The sequence below is a fragment of the Calonectris borealis genome, chromosome 8 (genome assembly GCF_964195595.1).
Source record: "Calonectris borealis chromosome 8, bCalBor7.hap1.2, whole genome shotgun sequence".
Lineage (NCBI taxonomy): Eukaryota > Metazoa > Chordata > Aves > Procellariiformes > Procellariidae > Calonectris > Calonectris borealis.
The window spans coordinates 29,576,400-29,591,091 of record NC_134319.1 but is presented as its reverse complement, the minus strand read 5'-3'; the positions used below and the strand labels follow the sequence as shown (position 1 = coordinate 29,591,091).

Here is a 14,692-nt window from a genome sequence, read left to right as displayed (position 1 = left end):
CGCCCGGGGGGGGGGGGGGGGGGGGGCGCGGCCCCGCGCATGCGCAGAGGCGCCGGCAGCCACGGTAGCGAGCGGAGCGGGAGCGGAGCCGCAGCCATGCCGGGCCTGCTGCTGGGCGACGAGGCGCCCAACTTCGAGGCGGAGACCACGCAGGGCCGCATCCGCTTCCACGACTTCCTGGGAGACTCGTGAGCCCCGGCGGGGGGGCAGCGGGACCGGGAGGGTGGGGAGCTCCGCACCCCAGGCTGGGCGCCGGCGCCCGGGGAGCAGGGGGAGCTCGGCGAGGGGGCGGTCAGGACAGGGGGGGACCCTGGCGCCGGCCCCGGGGGAAAGGGCCGCTCACCGGGCACGGGCCCCGGGGGCCGGTTGTCCGCCCCCGCGGCGGGCCGAGCCGGGCCTGGCTCCCGGTCTCCGAGGGCGAAGGGTTTCCTTCCAGAGGAGCACGACGGTGAATTACGTGTGCGAGCCCGGCTCGACCCCGGGTGGGAGCCTTGCAGGCCGTGTCACTCTCACGGGCGTGTGGCCGGCGTGGGGAGGCAGCGCTGGGCCAGTCCCTGCCACGGGCTTGTTCCAAAAACGGGTTTTCTTCACGTCGAGGCGCAGCGGCAGCCCCCGCGTGTGCGCTGGGGCGAGGGGGGCCGGGGCCGGGCAGCTGGACGCTGCGGTTTTCTGGGGGCCAGGAGCATACAGAGCCACCTCTCCCCATCTCCCGCATCCCCTCCCGCGGGCTGCACGGCAAGACGATGAGCCGAGCTCGCCCCAGGTGAGCCAAGCCCTCCGGGGGAGGGAAGAGGTGCTCTGGAAACGGCAGAGCCCGGGGAAGGGCAAAGCCAGGCTTGCCAGAGCAGCGCTTGGTCCAGGCCAGTCCCAGAGATCAGCTCGTGTGTCACGTACGTCCCTTGTGATTGAGCCCGGGCGTGCGAAGGTGTGCAATGGAGCGGTGGCATTGTTTGAGTCCAGTGTGGAAAGCCACGTGCCTTCGGGCACTTTCCCACAAAGCCTGTTGCTCTCTTTCTGGCAGGAGCGGGAGGGTGCTGGCACAGCACGACTGGGACTCGCTCCTGGCAGCGCTTGGCAGGCTTGAATCAGCATTTGAGTCCGCTTCTGTCAGCGTTGTGAAAAAGGAACCCTCTTAGCGAGAAAATAAGCTGCAGGACTTCTTAAAACTGTCTTAAAACTGTCTGTTCCAGCCTGATCACCCACATGGCAGCTTTCTTGGCCAGCTTCTACTTGGTTGTTTGCTGCCTTTTTATTCAAGTAGTATACTTATTGTATAAAGAGACTTGTGGCACTAGTGGCCGGGTAGCTGCGCCATAACTTCATGGTGAGCCGTGGCAATTGCACAGCTCTGGCAGAGCTGCAGGTGCCTCGCTTGATCCCTCCAGCTGCTTTCCCAAATCTCTAAGACAGGACTTTCCTCAGCTGCTGTGGCATGCGGCTGTGTTTACTGAGTGCTGGGGGCCAGGTGAAGAGCAGCGCAGTAAGCCCTGTGAGTGTTGAGCCGAGAAATGGTGAAAGGTCCCTGGCAGGGAATTTTAAGTGCTGGGGGTGGCTTCGTGTTAGCCGCTGGGAACTCCTGAGAGCTGGGAGCCGTTTTGCCATAAGCCCATCTCACTGCTGGGCTGTGTTGCTGCCTTCCTCTGTGCGCCGGTTGCTTTACCTGTAAAGTGGGGTGACTTGTATTTGCCTGCTCTAAAGACCGCAGAATCCACTGATGGGAAGCGGTGGGCAAAAGCAACGCGGCAGTATTGTTGTAACTGTAGCCATAATGTGATGTTAACTTCTGGCCTCCCCCGTTAGTTGATTAATTCTTGTTTTTTCATGAAGTACATTCAGCAGCTCACGGCAGCGGTTGGGTTGAGGTTTGGTTCTGTCCCATTCTTTCAAGTTGCATGATATACGTGGGTGTTTCCCCTCACGGTGGTCGATGGGGTGTACAGGATGGTGAATAGCCTTGTAAATCAGTAATGACCTCTGCAATAACGTGGCCGGCAGGTTGGCATCTACGTGCCCTCGCACATGGGTTACAGAGTGTACACATGGCTCACCCAAACTGCCTCACGTGGCATGGTGTCCACCTCCACGTCAGGAACGGTGGGCTATTCCAGCATCCCCCCATCCCCTGGAGGGAGAGGGGGAGCGAGGCACCGGGAGTTTCTCAGAGTATGATGAACGGGGCTCGTCTCGTGAAGGCTTCTAGCGATGGGGAAGGAAGAGTTCCCAGGACAGGATTTCCACTTAGCAGAGAGATGAGCTGTTCCTGCACTAGTCTCCGTGCAGTGCGATCTGTACAGCTTTTCGTCTGCGGTACAAACCAGAATGACATCTCGCCATAATGCCATCTCCTGCTCTCATCTTTCAGATGGGGCATCCTCTTCTCCCACCCGAGGGACTTCACGCCTGTCTGCACCACAGAGCTTGGCCGGGCAGCGAAGCTGGCGCCCGAATTCAGCAAGCGCAATGTGAAGATGATCGCCCTCTCCATTGACAGCGTCCAAGACCACCTCTCCTGGAGCAAGGTAGGGGGTGTGGGGAGGCACAGGGGGAGCTTGCGCTGCTGCCTTGTTCTGAAGGCCAGAGGAAAAGCCCACACAGAACAGAGCACAGGCTTGGAACTACATACCTGCTGAGGATAACGTTGTAAGACACTTGAATTCCAAAGCATGTAGGAGAGGAGGTACTAAAATGCAGAGCAGGAACAGGAAGGTCTGCTCCAACTTCATGGAGCACTCCACAAAGTCCAGGGCACTCTATGCACTGACACTTTGAAACCAGAGGAAAACAGTATTACTGCTCTCCCACCAATACCTGAAAGGGTAAAACGTATGTGAAGGTGGTGCCAAAAGCTCAGAGGAAAGCAATCTATCCACAGACCTTCAAAAAGTTCTGTAATAAAACAGGAAAGGAAAGGAGGCATCAGAAGTGAACAGGCAGTCTTCAAAGGGTGCAATTCATGCCCAGGCAGGGAAAAGAAAACAGAGAACAAACAGGGTCATGTTAAACATAAAACCACAAATAGGAGCATGTTAAATATAAAACCATCATAAGGGAGTATAGAAAAAGATGGGAATGAAATAGCTTGCTGAAGGAACATAAAAGGAACTAATGAAAAAAACTTCAAATGCAGCCTCAGCAATGGTGTGCTGCCAGGGAGTATGCTCCAGGGCTCATAGGTGGTAGGGGTGTAAAATAAGCATTTCAGACAGATATGCCAGAGTGTAAAAATCCCTGGGTGAATTACCTGCCTCTTTGCTCTTAAAATTGGGAATGTTCTCTCACATTTTCCAGGGGTGAGACATGCATACAGTAAGAGGTAGTAAAGGTGAGAAATTTCTACACTCAAACATTGTTTCATGTCTGACTGGCTTTAGAAATTACCTAATTGCCTTATTGCTTCCTACCTGAGTGGTGCATGGCCGATGTCCCACCGAGCCTCAGAAGGGCCTGGGAAAAACAGCGTACAAATCCCACATCAGTTAATGAGGTTTCTGCGCTGGTCAAACTGGCTGAAACCACCAGTCAAGTTAGCAGATAATATCCCGTAAAATATAATGGAAAGTTTGGGGTTTGCTTTTGTAAGGGCGTCTCATCATCTGGTTGACTAGAGCCCTTTGAAGAACTGTAGGATATTGCTGACTTTTACAAAGTCCTCAGATTTCCAAGAAGCTTTTCAAAGACATCAGCTTTGTGAAGGGCAGACTCTTTTCTGCAGGGAGACAGGAGTAAGCAATAGGTTGTGTCAAGGGAGGGAAGCAGCGAGCTCCCTTGTGGGTCTGCAGGGATGTGTAGGGTTCAGCAGACTTGGATGATCTGGAAAAGAGATGAACCATGAGCTGACTTTGCTAATGCTATGGAATTATTCAGCGCAACCTCAGGTAAAACCAGGAGAAGTTGCAGAACAGCCTCTCGACGCTGACTGATGGGAGGCAGAGTAGCACGTTTGGAAAACCTTCCAGAATGAGCGCGGAGAAAGGCAGAGGGCAGCGGTCCAAGCTGCAGTGAGCTTTCTGTCAGGCTGGGAGAGGCCTCAGAGACAGTAGTTTGGAAATGACAGCTCAGCAAAGGTTCTCCTGCCCAGCCATGGGGAAAAAAAGAGCTTAACAGAGATACTGAGCCTTGGCAGAAGCTGCCTGTCTGGAAAAAAGCAGTCTGCATTGAATGCTAGATTGGGATCTAAAGACTGCAATCTTAACTCAGAGAGAAGTCCTAGGAGTGAGCAAAACTTTGGGCGGGCAGACCTCTCTGTGCAACATTCCTTTACATACCTGTGCTTTCTCTTTGGATGAAGCTTTTAGCAGTAATGAGAGGATGAAGCTATTTTTATCTGGAGCATAGCCTGTGAGGAAGCAAGTGGGCAGGAGGGATGGCTGAAATCCTGCATGAAACAACAAAGAAACTTCTGCTTGCTTTGCTGCCAAATTTCAGTGGGCAGATGGGGCCTGGAAAGGTGGGACCAGGTGGGACCAGAGTATAGCCAACAATTCTCATGTCACTTTGCTCAGCTCTGCTTTCCCAGCCAAAGATGTCGCTGCTGTTCTTAGCCATCCCTAGCCAAGACCCAGAGGCTTGCTCCAGGACTCAGAACAAGCGTGTAGCTCAGCCAGGGATTGATCCCACTCTCCTGCCTCCCCAGTCTGTGCACTGCTTTTCCAAGGGTTGGCTGAATGCGTGAGCTCCTTAAGCAGGGTTGACTGGCATGTGCTGTGCATGTCAGAGGAGGTTTCCGTGCTCTCTTTGGCCACTGATGCCTTCACCTTGGTGAGTCAGGGGTGAATAAATCACTCCAGTGATGTCTGGTTTCAGCTGAGACTCGGAAAGAAAAATAGTTCATAGGGAAGTGAGTGAGTCTTGGGTGTCTTATTGCAAAATAGGGTGGGGTTTGTGAGGCTGTTTTGTATAGAGATCCCCAGGTCATGAAATTACGTGCATTTTGGAACGAGTTACAGTCCACAGGATTCAGATATTGCTTCTCAGAAGCTCTCTTCATCTTCCAGCCCCCACTCTGAAGAGACTGGGGGGGTTTGTCGCTCTCTGACCTTCATCTACAGCCTCCGGTGACTCTGTGGAGCATTCAGAAGCATTTCACCTGGGCTGGCCTCTCCGGGTCTGCTTTTCTTCCCTGCTCTGCTTTGACAAGGCAGGTCTGCAGGAGAACAGAACCGATTCCGTCCTTCCAAGGCAGGCCTGACCACAACCCAGAGGAGATAAACAGCCCCTTTTTGCAGCGCAGTGCTGATTCAGTGCTTCCTCCCTGGGGAGAAAACAAGCAAAGAGAAAAGTTGGAAAGGAAACATCTTGCCACATGTGTACCACTTGATCTGCTGGCAGCATCCTGAGCAGCCGGGGCAGGGTTACAGCCCCTTATGTCCCCACCGTCAGCCTAGGAGGGCTGAGGAGTGGTGCAGGGCCTGCCTGCTGTTGCTGCCTCTGGCCTGCTCTGAGCAGCAGTGGGCAGTGCCAAGGGGCAGCATTTCCAACCCTGTCCTCCCCAAGTTCCCTCTGAGCAGGACCCAGCCATGGTCAAAGCCCAGGGAAGGTGAAGAGACTTGTACATTCAAAGTATCGGCTCAGCTGATAACGCACCACAGTGGTGCGCGGGAGGCTTGTGTTAGCACTGGAGTCAATTTTGTGCCCTTGTAGCATAAAGAGGATGGAAGGAACAGGGAGCTCTGTTCTGGGGCAGAAACCTTGGATTAAACTTACTTTAATGCTGGCAGCTGCTCTGTTTTTGCTGCCTTGAGCAGGCTCCTCCCAGCCCTGCTGTGGCTCAGCGTGCCCTGTACGGGTTGTGCCACAGACTACAAGGGTAACTTGAATGCTTTGGCCAAGTCCAGACCAGATTCAGAGACACTCAAAATACAGTTTCCCTGTGAAGCAGGTCAAGTTTGGACTAGCACAGGGAGCAACCTCATAAACCATGGTCACAAGGAAGACCCTGCACAGCTGTGGAAGGGGATGGTTTTCTCTTGTGTCCCAGCTGTGGTTCAGAAAGGAGTGTGCAGTGTCCCAGCACCTGCATTCAGACTTTCACTCTCTTTTCAAGAGCCTTTAGTTAAATAAGCTGGGAGTGACTTGCTGAACAGAGCTGGTCCCTCGCACAAGACCTGTGAAGCGTTCGACACTTGATCTTTGTTAGCTGTAGAGTGGCTGGTTTGCTCTGCCCCTAGAGAAACTGTTCCTTAAGAGCACAGTCCAGTTCAGGTGTGACACCAACACATCTGTCAGTAGTGCTAGATCACTTACTGGGAGAGGGTTGGAAGAGGGACACCTCTGTTGTCAGGGAAAGGTGGGTAAATCTCCCTGTGTCACCAGCACGGGCAGGACTTCCCTATTTCTCCCTATCCACTGCCTGGGCAAAGCAGCTGGTCCACGGGCAGTCCCACAGGTGAGCGACAGGGTGTGAGCAGAGACAGCCTGACAACTAACCTCTAAGAACAAGGCCTGGCACGCAGGTTTCTGGTTTGTCACCTGGTTTCTGGAGGCAAAGAAACTTCATGGAAGGCCACAAGCACCTGACTGCGCTGTCCCAGCCTGAGACCTTGGTGCCAAGCAAGTCACGAGCTCCTGTAGAGCAGCTGCTGAACATGTTTCTGCATGGCCCCTCTGCAGGAACTTGCCCCACACACGTAAAGCCTGCCTGGAGGTCTCCCTGCCTGGCCTCTGTCTCCTGTGGTGGTACCCACAATAGGGAGCATGAGCATGCCGATGGATTTGTCTTTGCAGGACATCAATGCATACAACGGAGAACAACCTGAGGAGAAACTCCCCTTCCCCATCATTGCTGATGCGAACCGGGAGCTCGCTGTCAAGCTGGGCATGCTGGACCCAGATGAGCGGGACAAGGACGGCATGCCCCTGACTGCTCGTGTGGTGAGTACCTGGCCCTGGAGCACCACTGCACAGCAGTCTTCTCAGCAGTGGGCATCGCCTGCCATCCTGCCCTGTGTCCGTGGGGCTGGCCTTGAAGGTGGGCGCAGCCTACCTGGATGGACATGACCATCTTCAGGAGCTAGGTTGACTTCCTTGGGCTAGATCCATGGGTTGTGCTGCAGGAAGAGGCTGGCGCAGCGCTAGCCTGCTGGCAACAGCTCCATCTTGCTGCTGCCGCCAGCTCATCCTGGTTGTACCTGTCCTAACACAGAGGGGACAAAAGTGCTTGATCTGCTGGACTTTCCCTCTCTCCTCCCATGCTTGCATTAGAAGGGCACAGGTCAAGGGGAGGAAACATTTCCAGTAGCAAAACAAGCTGGCACTGGAAACAGGAGCTCCCAGAGCAAACACAGTGTTCCCTGTGCCTGGGCATCACTTGTTGCTCTAGGAGATCCCCACCATGGCATCTCCTGTGTCCCAACACCTGCAATGAAGCAGGCCACCTCCCAGGAAAGGGAGGAGCAGCAGGGCTGAGCAGATCCAGCAGGGCAGTTGGACAAACACCTGCCCAGCCCGTGACCCTGTCTCCCTGTGCTCAGGTGTTCGTTTTTGGCCCAGATAAGAAGCTGAAACTCTCCATCCTGTACCCAGCCACCACCGGGAGAAACTTTGATGAGATCCTGAGAGTGGTGGATTCTCTGCAGCTGACAGCGTACAAGAAGGTCGCTACCCCTGTGGACTGGAAGGTGAGGAGGGGAGCAATGCTCACAACCAGGCACTGAAAATACGCACTGAAACGTCAACCAGACTCCCTTGGAGGGGGACCCACGGGGTGGGGAAAGCTGCTGAGGTCCAGGGATATGAGTTAGATCCCAGCCCAGGCTCCAGGACTGTTGCAGTCTGGAGTCAGCCATAGGAACCTCCCTTCCCTGCCGTTGGTCCCTGGTGCCAGCAAATACTGAGCTTGGCCCTTCTGGCTATCAGTACTTGAGCTTTGGGCCAAGGAAGGTCCTGCCCTTGTTGTCTGTGATAAGGAAGGACATTACCAGGTGTCAGTGTGCCAAAGTCCACTCAAAGCCCGTGAAGCAGCAAGCATGGGGCACCCTTCCCTGGGCTGGCTCGCTGCTCTCCTGCCTTTGAGCCAGGAAGGGCCAGGATGGGCATGGCCCCACTTTGCCCAGCACATACACAGCCAAGTCCTATCCTCATGGAAAATTACTAGTTGAAGTTGCTTAGTTGTGGCCATCCTTGTTCAGTAGCATTATTTAAAACTCCCAAAAAAACAGTTTGGGCAGCCAAGATAAAGCAAGAACAAACAGCACAGTCTGGCTGGTTTAGATAGCCAATGTTTCCTCAGCCCAGCAGAGCTGCTCAGCTCTTGGACCTGTCCTGCCGCTGGCTTTGATAGCTGTTACTGGGGCAGCCTGCCTGTCTGGAGCCAGAGGACACACTCCTGCTGTTACAGGGTGTCCTGGAGAAGTCCTCCTGTGATACGAGGCAGGACCAGGCTCCCAGAGCATTGTCCCAAATACCCTCTCCGTCTGGGCAGGAAGGCCCCCGTAGGCACAAGCATCGGAGGTTGAGTAACTCAGGGTATCGGTGCACTTCACTGTGCCTCTCCACCCCTCAGCACCAGTGTCCAGGTGCTGAGCGTACAACAAACTGTACCTTCCCTTCCTGGGGCAAAGCAGAGCGTGGAGGCAGCCTTGCCTCTGAGGACTCCTGTCTCCTGCAGCTTAAGCTCCCAGTGGTGTGGGGCCAGCTCACCCACCAGCCCACCTCCCAGGGAAGCACACCTTTCCCCGGGGCTTGGCACGCCAAGGGGGAGCCAGCACCGCCTGTCCAGGGGCACCTGAGCAATAGGAAAGGATGAGCAGACTCGGGCAAGCTGTGCTCCCTCCTGCGTCATAGAAATGCCCAAATTCCCCTCTCGTTACTCCCTGTTCCCGTGGGAGTGCTGTGGGGAAGAGCTGGGCTCTAGGATCCTGTGGGCAGGGCTGGCAGATGGCACAGCTCTCCCTTTTGACATCACCCGCACCTCCTGGTGTAGCTCCCACTCACTCCTCACTGCCGGCTCCAGGCAGAGCTGCAGGGGACGTGCCTGGAGCGCTGGGGCTGAGTGTTCGTGGGGAGGCAGTGTCACCTGCCAGCGGGGACGTGCCACCTGCCTCCAAGCCTGTCAGCTTCTCTGCTGCTTTCACCGTTCCCATTTTGTCCCCAGCCTGGTGACAGTGTCATGGTCGTGCCCACCTTACCTGATGAGGAAGCCAAGAAGCTCTTTCCCAAAGGAGTCTTCACGAAGGACCTCCCGTCAGGCAAGAAGTACCTGCGTTACACCCCGCAGCCGGAGTGAGCGGGCCTGCCCGACCACCCCGCTGGGCTGCAGGTTGTTCGGCGTTGGGAGCCTTCCCCGTGCCCAGCTCCTGCCTCCCTGACACCGCGCGACCGGCAGCCTCATACCATCACAGTCACTGATGGCGCATCGCAATACTAAACCAATCCTCCCCATCCCTTTCATCCCCCACATCCCCTCAAAACTAAAACCTGGATGTTTTCTTGCTTTGAATCAGCCCCGCAAGGAAGAGGTTAGCAGACCAGCGGGGGCTCCAGGGCTCACGCTGTGGAGTCTCTCCTGTTCGGCACCGGCTGAGCTTTTCCAGGCGGCACGGTGAGAAGCGTGGTGTCAGCAGCCAGGCCCCGGAGCGGTGTCCTGGGCTCACACGCCTCCCATCAAGGAGCTTCGGGGGCTCCAAACTGCTGCGTGCCTTTCGGAGCAGCCGTCACTAACGCATTAACACCTTTGTCTGGTCCTGTGCGTAGGGGAGGAGCTGCAGAGCCAAATCTCTCACTTCTTACTGCTTTCTCATCTCTTGCTGGAAGTTGATTGATTGTTTTCAGGTTTTATGGAAGAGGGAATAGAGCAAATAAACTGATCTTCAGTACTACCTACAGTGTCCCTCGTCTGCCTCTGCTGGCGTCCACGGCACCCTGCACCGTTTACTTTGTTCCCTAGGCCGTGCAGCTGGGATGCGTGCCCGTGCTCGTGGGTGGTGGCGGTGGCACAGATCACCCCTGTTCTCGCTCTGTAAATACGGCACTTTGGAAACGCAGGCTAGCCCAGGGCACATAGTCTCAGACGAGGCAGCGGGGCCCAGGGCAGTTGTGCCCCCCCTGCTTTGCGGCAGAGCCTTGGTGGGGGGAAGGAGGAGATGGCTGCACGGGGAACATACCTCCACCTGGCCTGCTGTTAGCTGCTGGGTGGGGGTCCCACCCTGCTTCCCAGGGCACGAGCGGGCATGATAGAAGCCATGCGAACACCTCCCTGCTCTCCCGCACCTACACCTCAGGGATCTGTCAAGAGATAAGCGATGTTTTAATATAACACTAGGAAGGAAACCCGCTCACCGAATAGCTCGTAGGCTGTCTGCCAGCATCTCTCAGTGCCCAGCGCAATCGGCAACACTCAAAATGAGCAGCTGTTAAAGAAATTGGCTGGTTCAGAGCACAGATGTACCCCACAGCAAGTGGGGACCAACAGGGTTGATGCTTATGTTAAGGAATGCACTGGATGCGATGAGCTGCCCCCCAGCATCCCGCAGGGCCTCATCCTGGGGCAGCACCCGCACCCAGCTGGGACGCTGCCCGTCAGTCCTCGGACAGCGTCCAGAGTCGCTGTCCTCCTTCACACCGGCGTGCAGGCCAGGATGCCCCACTGAGGATGTCCCCAAACATGGCTGCATTTCAGAAAACTCCCTCTTTCATTACCAAAAAAAAAAAAGGGGGGGTTTATATTAATATTTAATTGCCTCCAGTGAATAGTTGTATTTTTCCCCAAATGACTTTCAAATGAACCTTCATTATGAAATTCTGCATTATCCCCATGTATTATTTTTACTAGAAAACAAAAGCACCTGGTCTTTGGGTTGACTGTTGTTCCCCCTGTTTCACTCTGCAAGAAGTGGGAGGGGGATCTGCAATTTGAAAAGGGAAACATTCCTTTTCTGTGTAGTTTTTCAGCCTTATCAAGCTGGCATCTTCCCTCGTTCCCTACAGCCAGGCTGCAAGAGCTCCTGGGTTTCTTGCTGGTCCCTCGGCACACAGCCCTCACCTTGATCTGCTTTCCTAAGGGAAAAAGGGCTGTCTGCTCCCACCCCGAGCTTTCCAACTGACTGCCCAACTTCTGGAAGGCGCGAGCAGCCCGAGGACACGGCCCCACAGCAAGCTTTGTGCCAACAGGCTGCTCCGAGCATCCCCAGGGAAGGGGCACTGCAGGGTGAGCATAACCTCTCTGGGACACCAGAGAAGTCACCTGCGAGTCGGGACGAGGGGGAGCGAGTCCCATCACCAGGGGCTTAAAGCCGTCGCGGGCAGCCGCTGGTCCCACCGCCAAGCCAGGCAGGGGCTGACGGCCAAGAGCCCACGGAATCCTGCTTGCTCCCCCGCGCCGCCATGGCCCCGGAGATGCAAGCCAGCCAGACACAAGCAAACACAGGGTTTGGTTCCAGTACAGCTCGAGTGGTTTTCTTTTAATCCCAGAGAAGTGAAATGCAACATTTGTTCGAGTTGGTAATAACATCCAGAGACAGAAGTCCAAGCCCCCTACTCGGTAAAGTCATTTGTGTTTAAGGCACTCTGCAAAACCAGCTTTCCTCTTCTCCTCCTTCCGATTTTCCCCGCGCGGCAGCAGAATACCTGGTTTGGTCTTTTCTCCACAGCGACACCCACACGTCCTGGCTCTTCTCACCGTCTCCGGAAATTTGCAACAGCAAATCCAGCCGGAGCCGAACAGAGAAACGCCAGGAGGCCGGGTCAAGAAATACGGACGGGTACGGGAGGGAGCACAGCGCCTGGGGAGGGGGCACGGGGGCTTCGAGCTTCTGCGGGAAGGGGACAGGCACCGGGTGTCCTCCCTGCAGGCACCGACGTGATTCCCCTTCCTTTCTTCCCCCCGGCTCCAAAAAGGGACGGGCTCGTGGGGGCCTGCAAGCATCCCTCCCCAGCGGTGCTCCCGAACATGCGGCAGCACCCCAAAATGCAGGGGGCTGGGCGGGGGTGGACCCAGCTGCCCCTGCCATGCAGCAGAAATGAACCCCCGACTTCCAGCCGTCAATAAATACCAATAAATAACTTAAATAAATCTTAAATAAATAAATAAATAAATAATAATAAATAATAAATAAATAAGTAACCCGAGGACAGGGACGGAGGGGAAGGGGCACCCCGAGGCTCAGGGCAAGAGGGGGGCGTGCGGGTGGGTGTTTTTGTGACCTGCCCCTCCCTGAGATAACGGGGTGCTGGTACAAAAAAGGGGAGCGGGGAAGGGCTCCCGCTCAGGGCACCCATCAGTACGCCTGCGGGCCATGGGGACGTGAGCTGAACCCGCCGCTCCCTCCTTCGTGAGCCCTGCGCCCGGGCTCCGCCGGTCAGCGCCACCGAGCTCAGGGAGATGCTCACCCAGCACCTCCACCCGAGCGTGAACACGCATCTTTTGCAAACATGCGAAATGCCTGCGAATTTTTGCAAACATTGTTTGCAATTTTTTGTTTTTGCAAACAATTTTGCAAACAATTTTTTTTTTTTTTTAAAGGGGGAAATGCCCATGAAGACAACCCATGCATCAAACCGAGTTAAGTGCATCAAATACAGCCGTTGGAGAAGGAGCGGGCACAGGAGCCCGGAGAGGGGAACACAGGCATGGCCCCGGGGCTCAGCCAGAGCCTGCCTGCAGGCTGGGGCAGCCCTGGGAGTGCAGGCACACGACTGTGGCCAGGCACCGAGCCCAACACCAGCACCAGGCGGCACCAAGCACCTCCCTGGGGATGCTGCAGACACACACGGACAGAAACAGCGGCCGCTGCTGCCTTGATGTCATGCCGACGCAGCAGACGATGTGCCGAGGCTCCACCCGGCCAGCACATCCCAAAAGACGGCAACGAATTCAGCAGCATCCCTGCACCAGCTCTCCCCCGCAGCCGGCTGGACCCCAGCGGTGCCGCAGCAGCTCCCCAGGTTGATGGCTGCCCCCGAGCGCAGCCCCGGCCCTTCCCCGTGGGTTTTGGGGAGCTGGCTCAGGGAGCCTCTCTGGACGCAGCACCCTCTCCCGGCCAGGAGCCCACCTCGGGGTTACCCGTTTGTCAGGGAACCTCTTCCTCTGTTTTTTTAGCTCCAGTGCTGCCAGAGACGTTTCTGACCCAGTGGGTCAAAAACATACACCTGCCTTATTTCAAACCAAAAGGTACTTATCCCTCCTCCTCCTTCCCCAAATCTTAAGGAAAACTGTATTTAAAGTTTCTAACCCCCTTCCACACGCTTTTTGAAAAACGAAACATCAGTCATGGCAAAAGCTGCCGTCGATCCCGTACCAGGACAGAACCACGGGCAGAGTCTTACAAGAGCGGGACATCTTCCCGCGCCAGCAAGCTCCCAGTAGCAGCTTTGCTCCAGAAAACACAGCAAACCAAAGCTCAGAGCCCCCTCTCCCTCCAAACCTCTCCCACCGCAAGGCTGTAGCCCCTGGCAAAACCCAGACGTAGGCACCGAAAGCAGCAGGCTCCCAGCCCGCCCCTGAGGCCGAGCGTGACTGCCGGCCCCGGCACGGGGAAGTGTGCATTGAGGCATCAAAATGCAACGCTCCCAAAGGAAAAAATAAATAAAGAATCAACTCAGCAGCAAACACTACTGAGAATAATAAGTAGCACAGGGATTTCACAGGGATTTTTGGTCTAAGATGCCTGTGGAGCCCCTTTGCCGGCAGGGACCGGGGTGCACATCCCGCCCTGGAAGAGCACAAGCCGTGGCAGAAGCTTTGCGGGAGCTCGGCCGCGCTGAGGAGCGATGCCGCGGGGATGTGCCGGCGCACCGCAGGGAGCAAAGCAGCGCTGGGCTGGGCGTCCCGACAGCCAGGCTGAGGGCAGCGCTGCTCACACCGCAGGAAAGGCTTTGCACAGAAGTGCCGAACACGGCGACCCTTCCCGGGCTCTCCTGGCAGCGGGACAGGAGATGACACCCTCCCAGCGGGAATTACCCACATCCCCAGGGCAGCGCCAACCTCCCATGGTGCAAAGGCAGGAGCGCAAGCCGGAGGAGCCACAGGGCTCACGCCGGGGCAGTGAATGGAGCAGTAAAAGCTGTAACCATCTGCCCAGGAGCGATGGGGCACCTGGGGCATCGGCAGGGCAGCCATGGCTTTCGCCTCTGCTACATCCCGAGGGCAAAATGTCGGGCATTGCAGGTCGCAGCCCATGGCACCAGCACCGCCCCGCGGACCAGACGATGCCAGCCATCCAGGCAGCGAGGGGCAAGGAGAAAGGCAAATAAAACCCCCTGTTACCCTCCAAGCACCTGCAGAAGCAGGAGGCAGCGCCCAGGCAGCGCGCTTGCCTCCTCCTTCCCAGGCAAACCCAGGCCTGCCCAGCGCAGCCTCTGCTCACATCCCCGCCTCCGACCCATGGAAAGGAGACCCCCAGCCCTGCAGAGCCTGGGGAGTGACCGCAAGGCATGCAGTCCCCTCCCCGCCAGCGCCAGGGTCCCCGCCGGTATCTACCCTGCTCCCTGGGTGGCTGAGGAGGAGGAGGGTCTCCATGTAAGCCGGCATTTGCATGGAAAATGAGCAAGCACCCAACTTCTTGCAAGGACTTGGGTCTGCAGTGGAAGCATGCGAGTCCCGGGTACCTCCAAGCTGGTTCGGATACCCCACAGTCAGCGAGCGCCTGCTCCCAGTTTCTCGCTCAGCTGAGAATCGGTTTTGCTTCCATGAGAGAAGGGCTGGTGGGATTTTTGGGGGGGGGGGGGGGGAAGGTTGAGGAACTGCAAAGATTTAGTG

At 56.3% G+C, this 14,692-nt stretch overlaps 1 protein-coding gene across 1 annotated transcript; it reads left to right on the top strand.

Annotated features, from left to right (window-relative positions):
• Positions 1–20: 20 nt before the first annotated feature.
• Positions 21–9,815, top strand: PRDX6 (peroxiredoxin 6). Its single transcript, XM_075156664.1, has 5 exons — positions 21–188; positions 2,363–2,519; positions 6,724–6,870; positions 7,470–7,616; positions 9,092–9,815. Exons 1-5 carry the CDS (start codon positions 40–42, stop codon positions 9,221–9,223), a joined length of 732 nt encoding a protein of 243 aa, XP_075012765.1. The 5' UTR covers positions 21–39; the 3' UTR covers positions 9,224–9,815.
• The last annotated feature ends 4,877 nt before the right edge of the window (positions 9,816–14,692 follow it).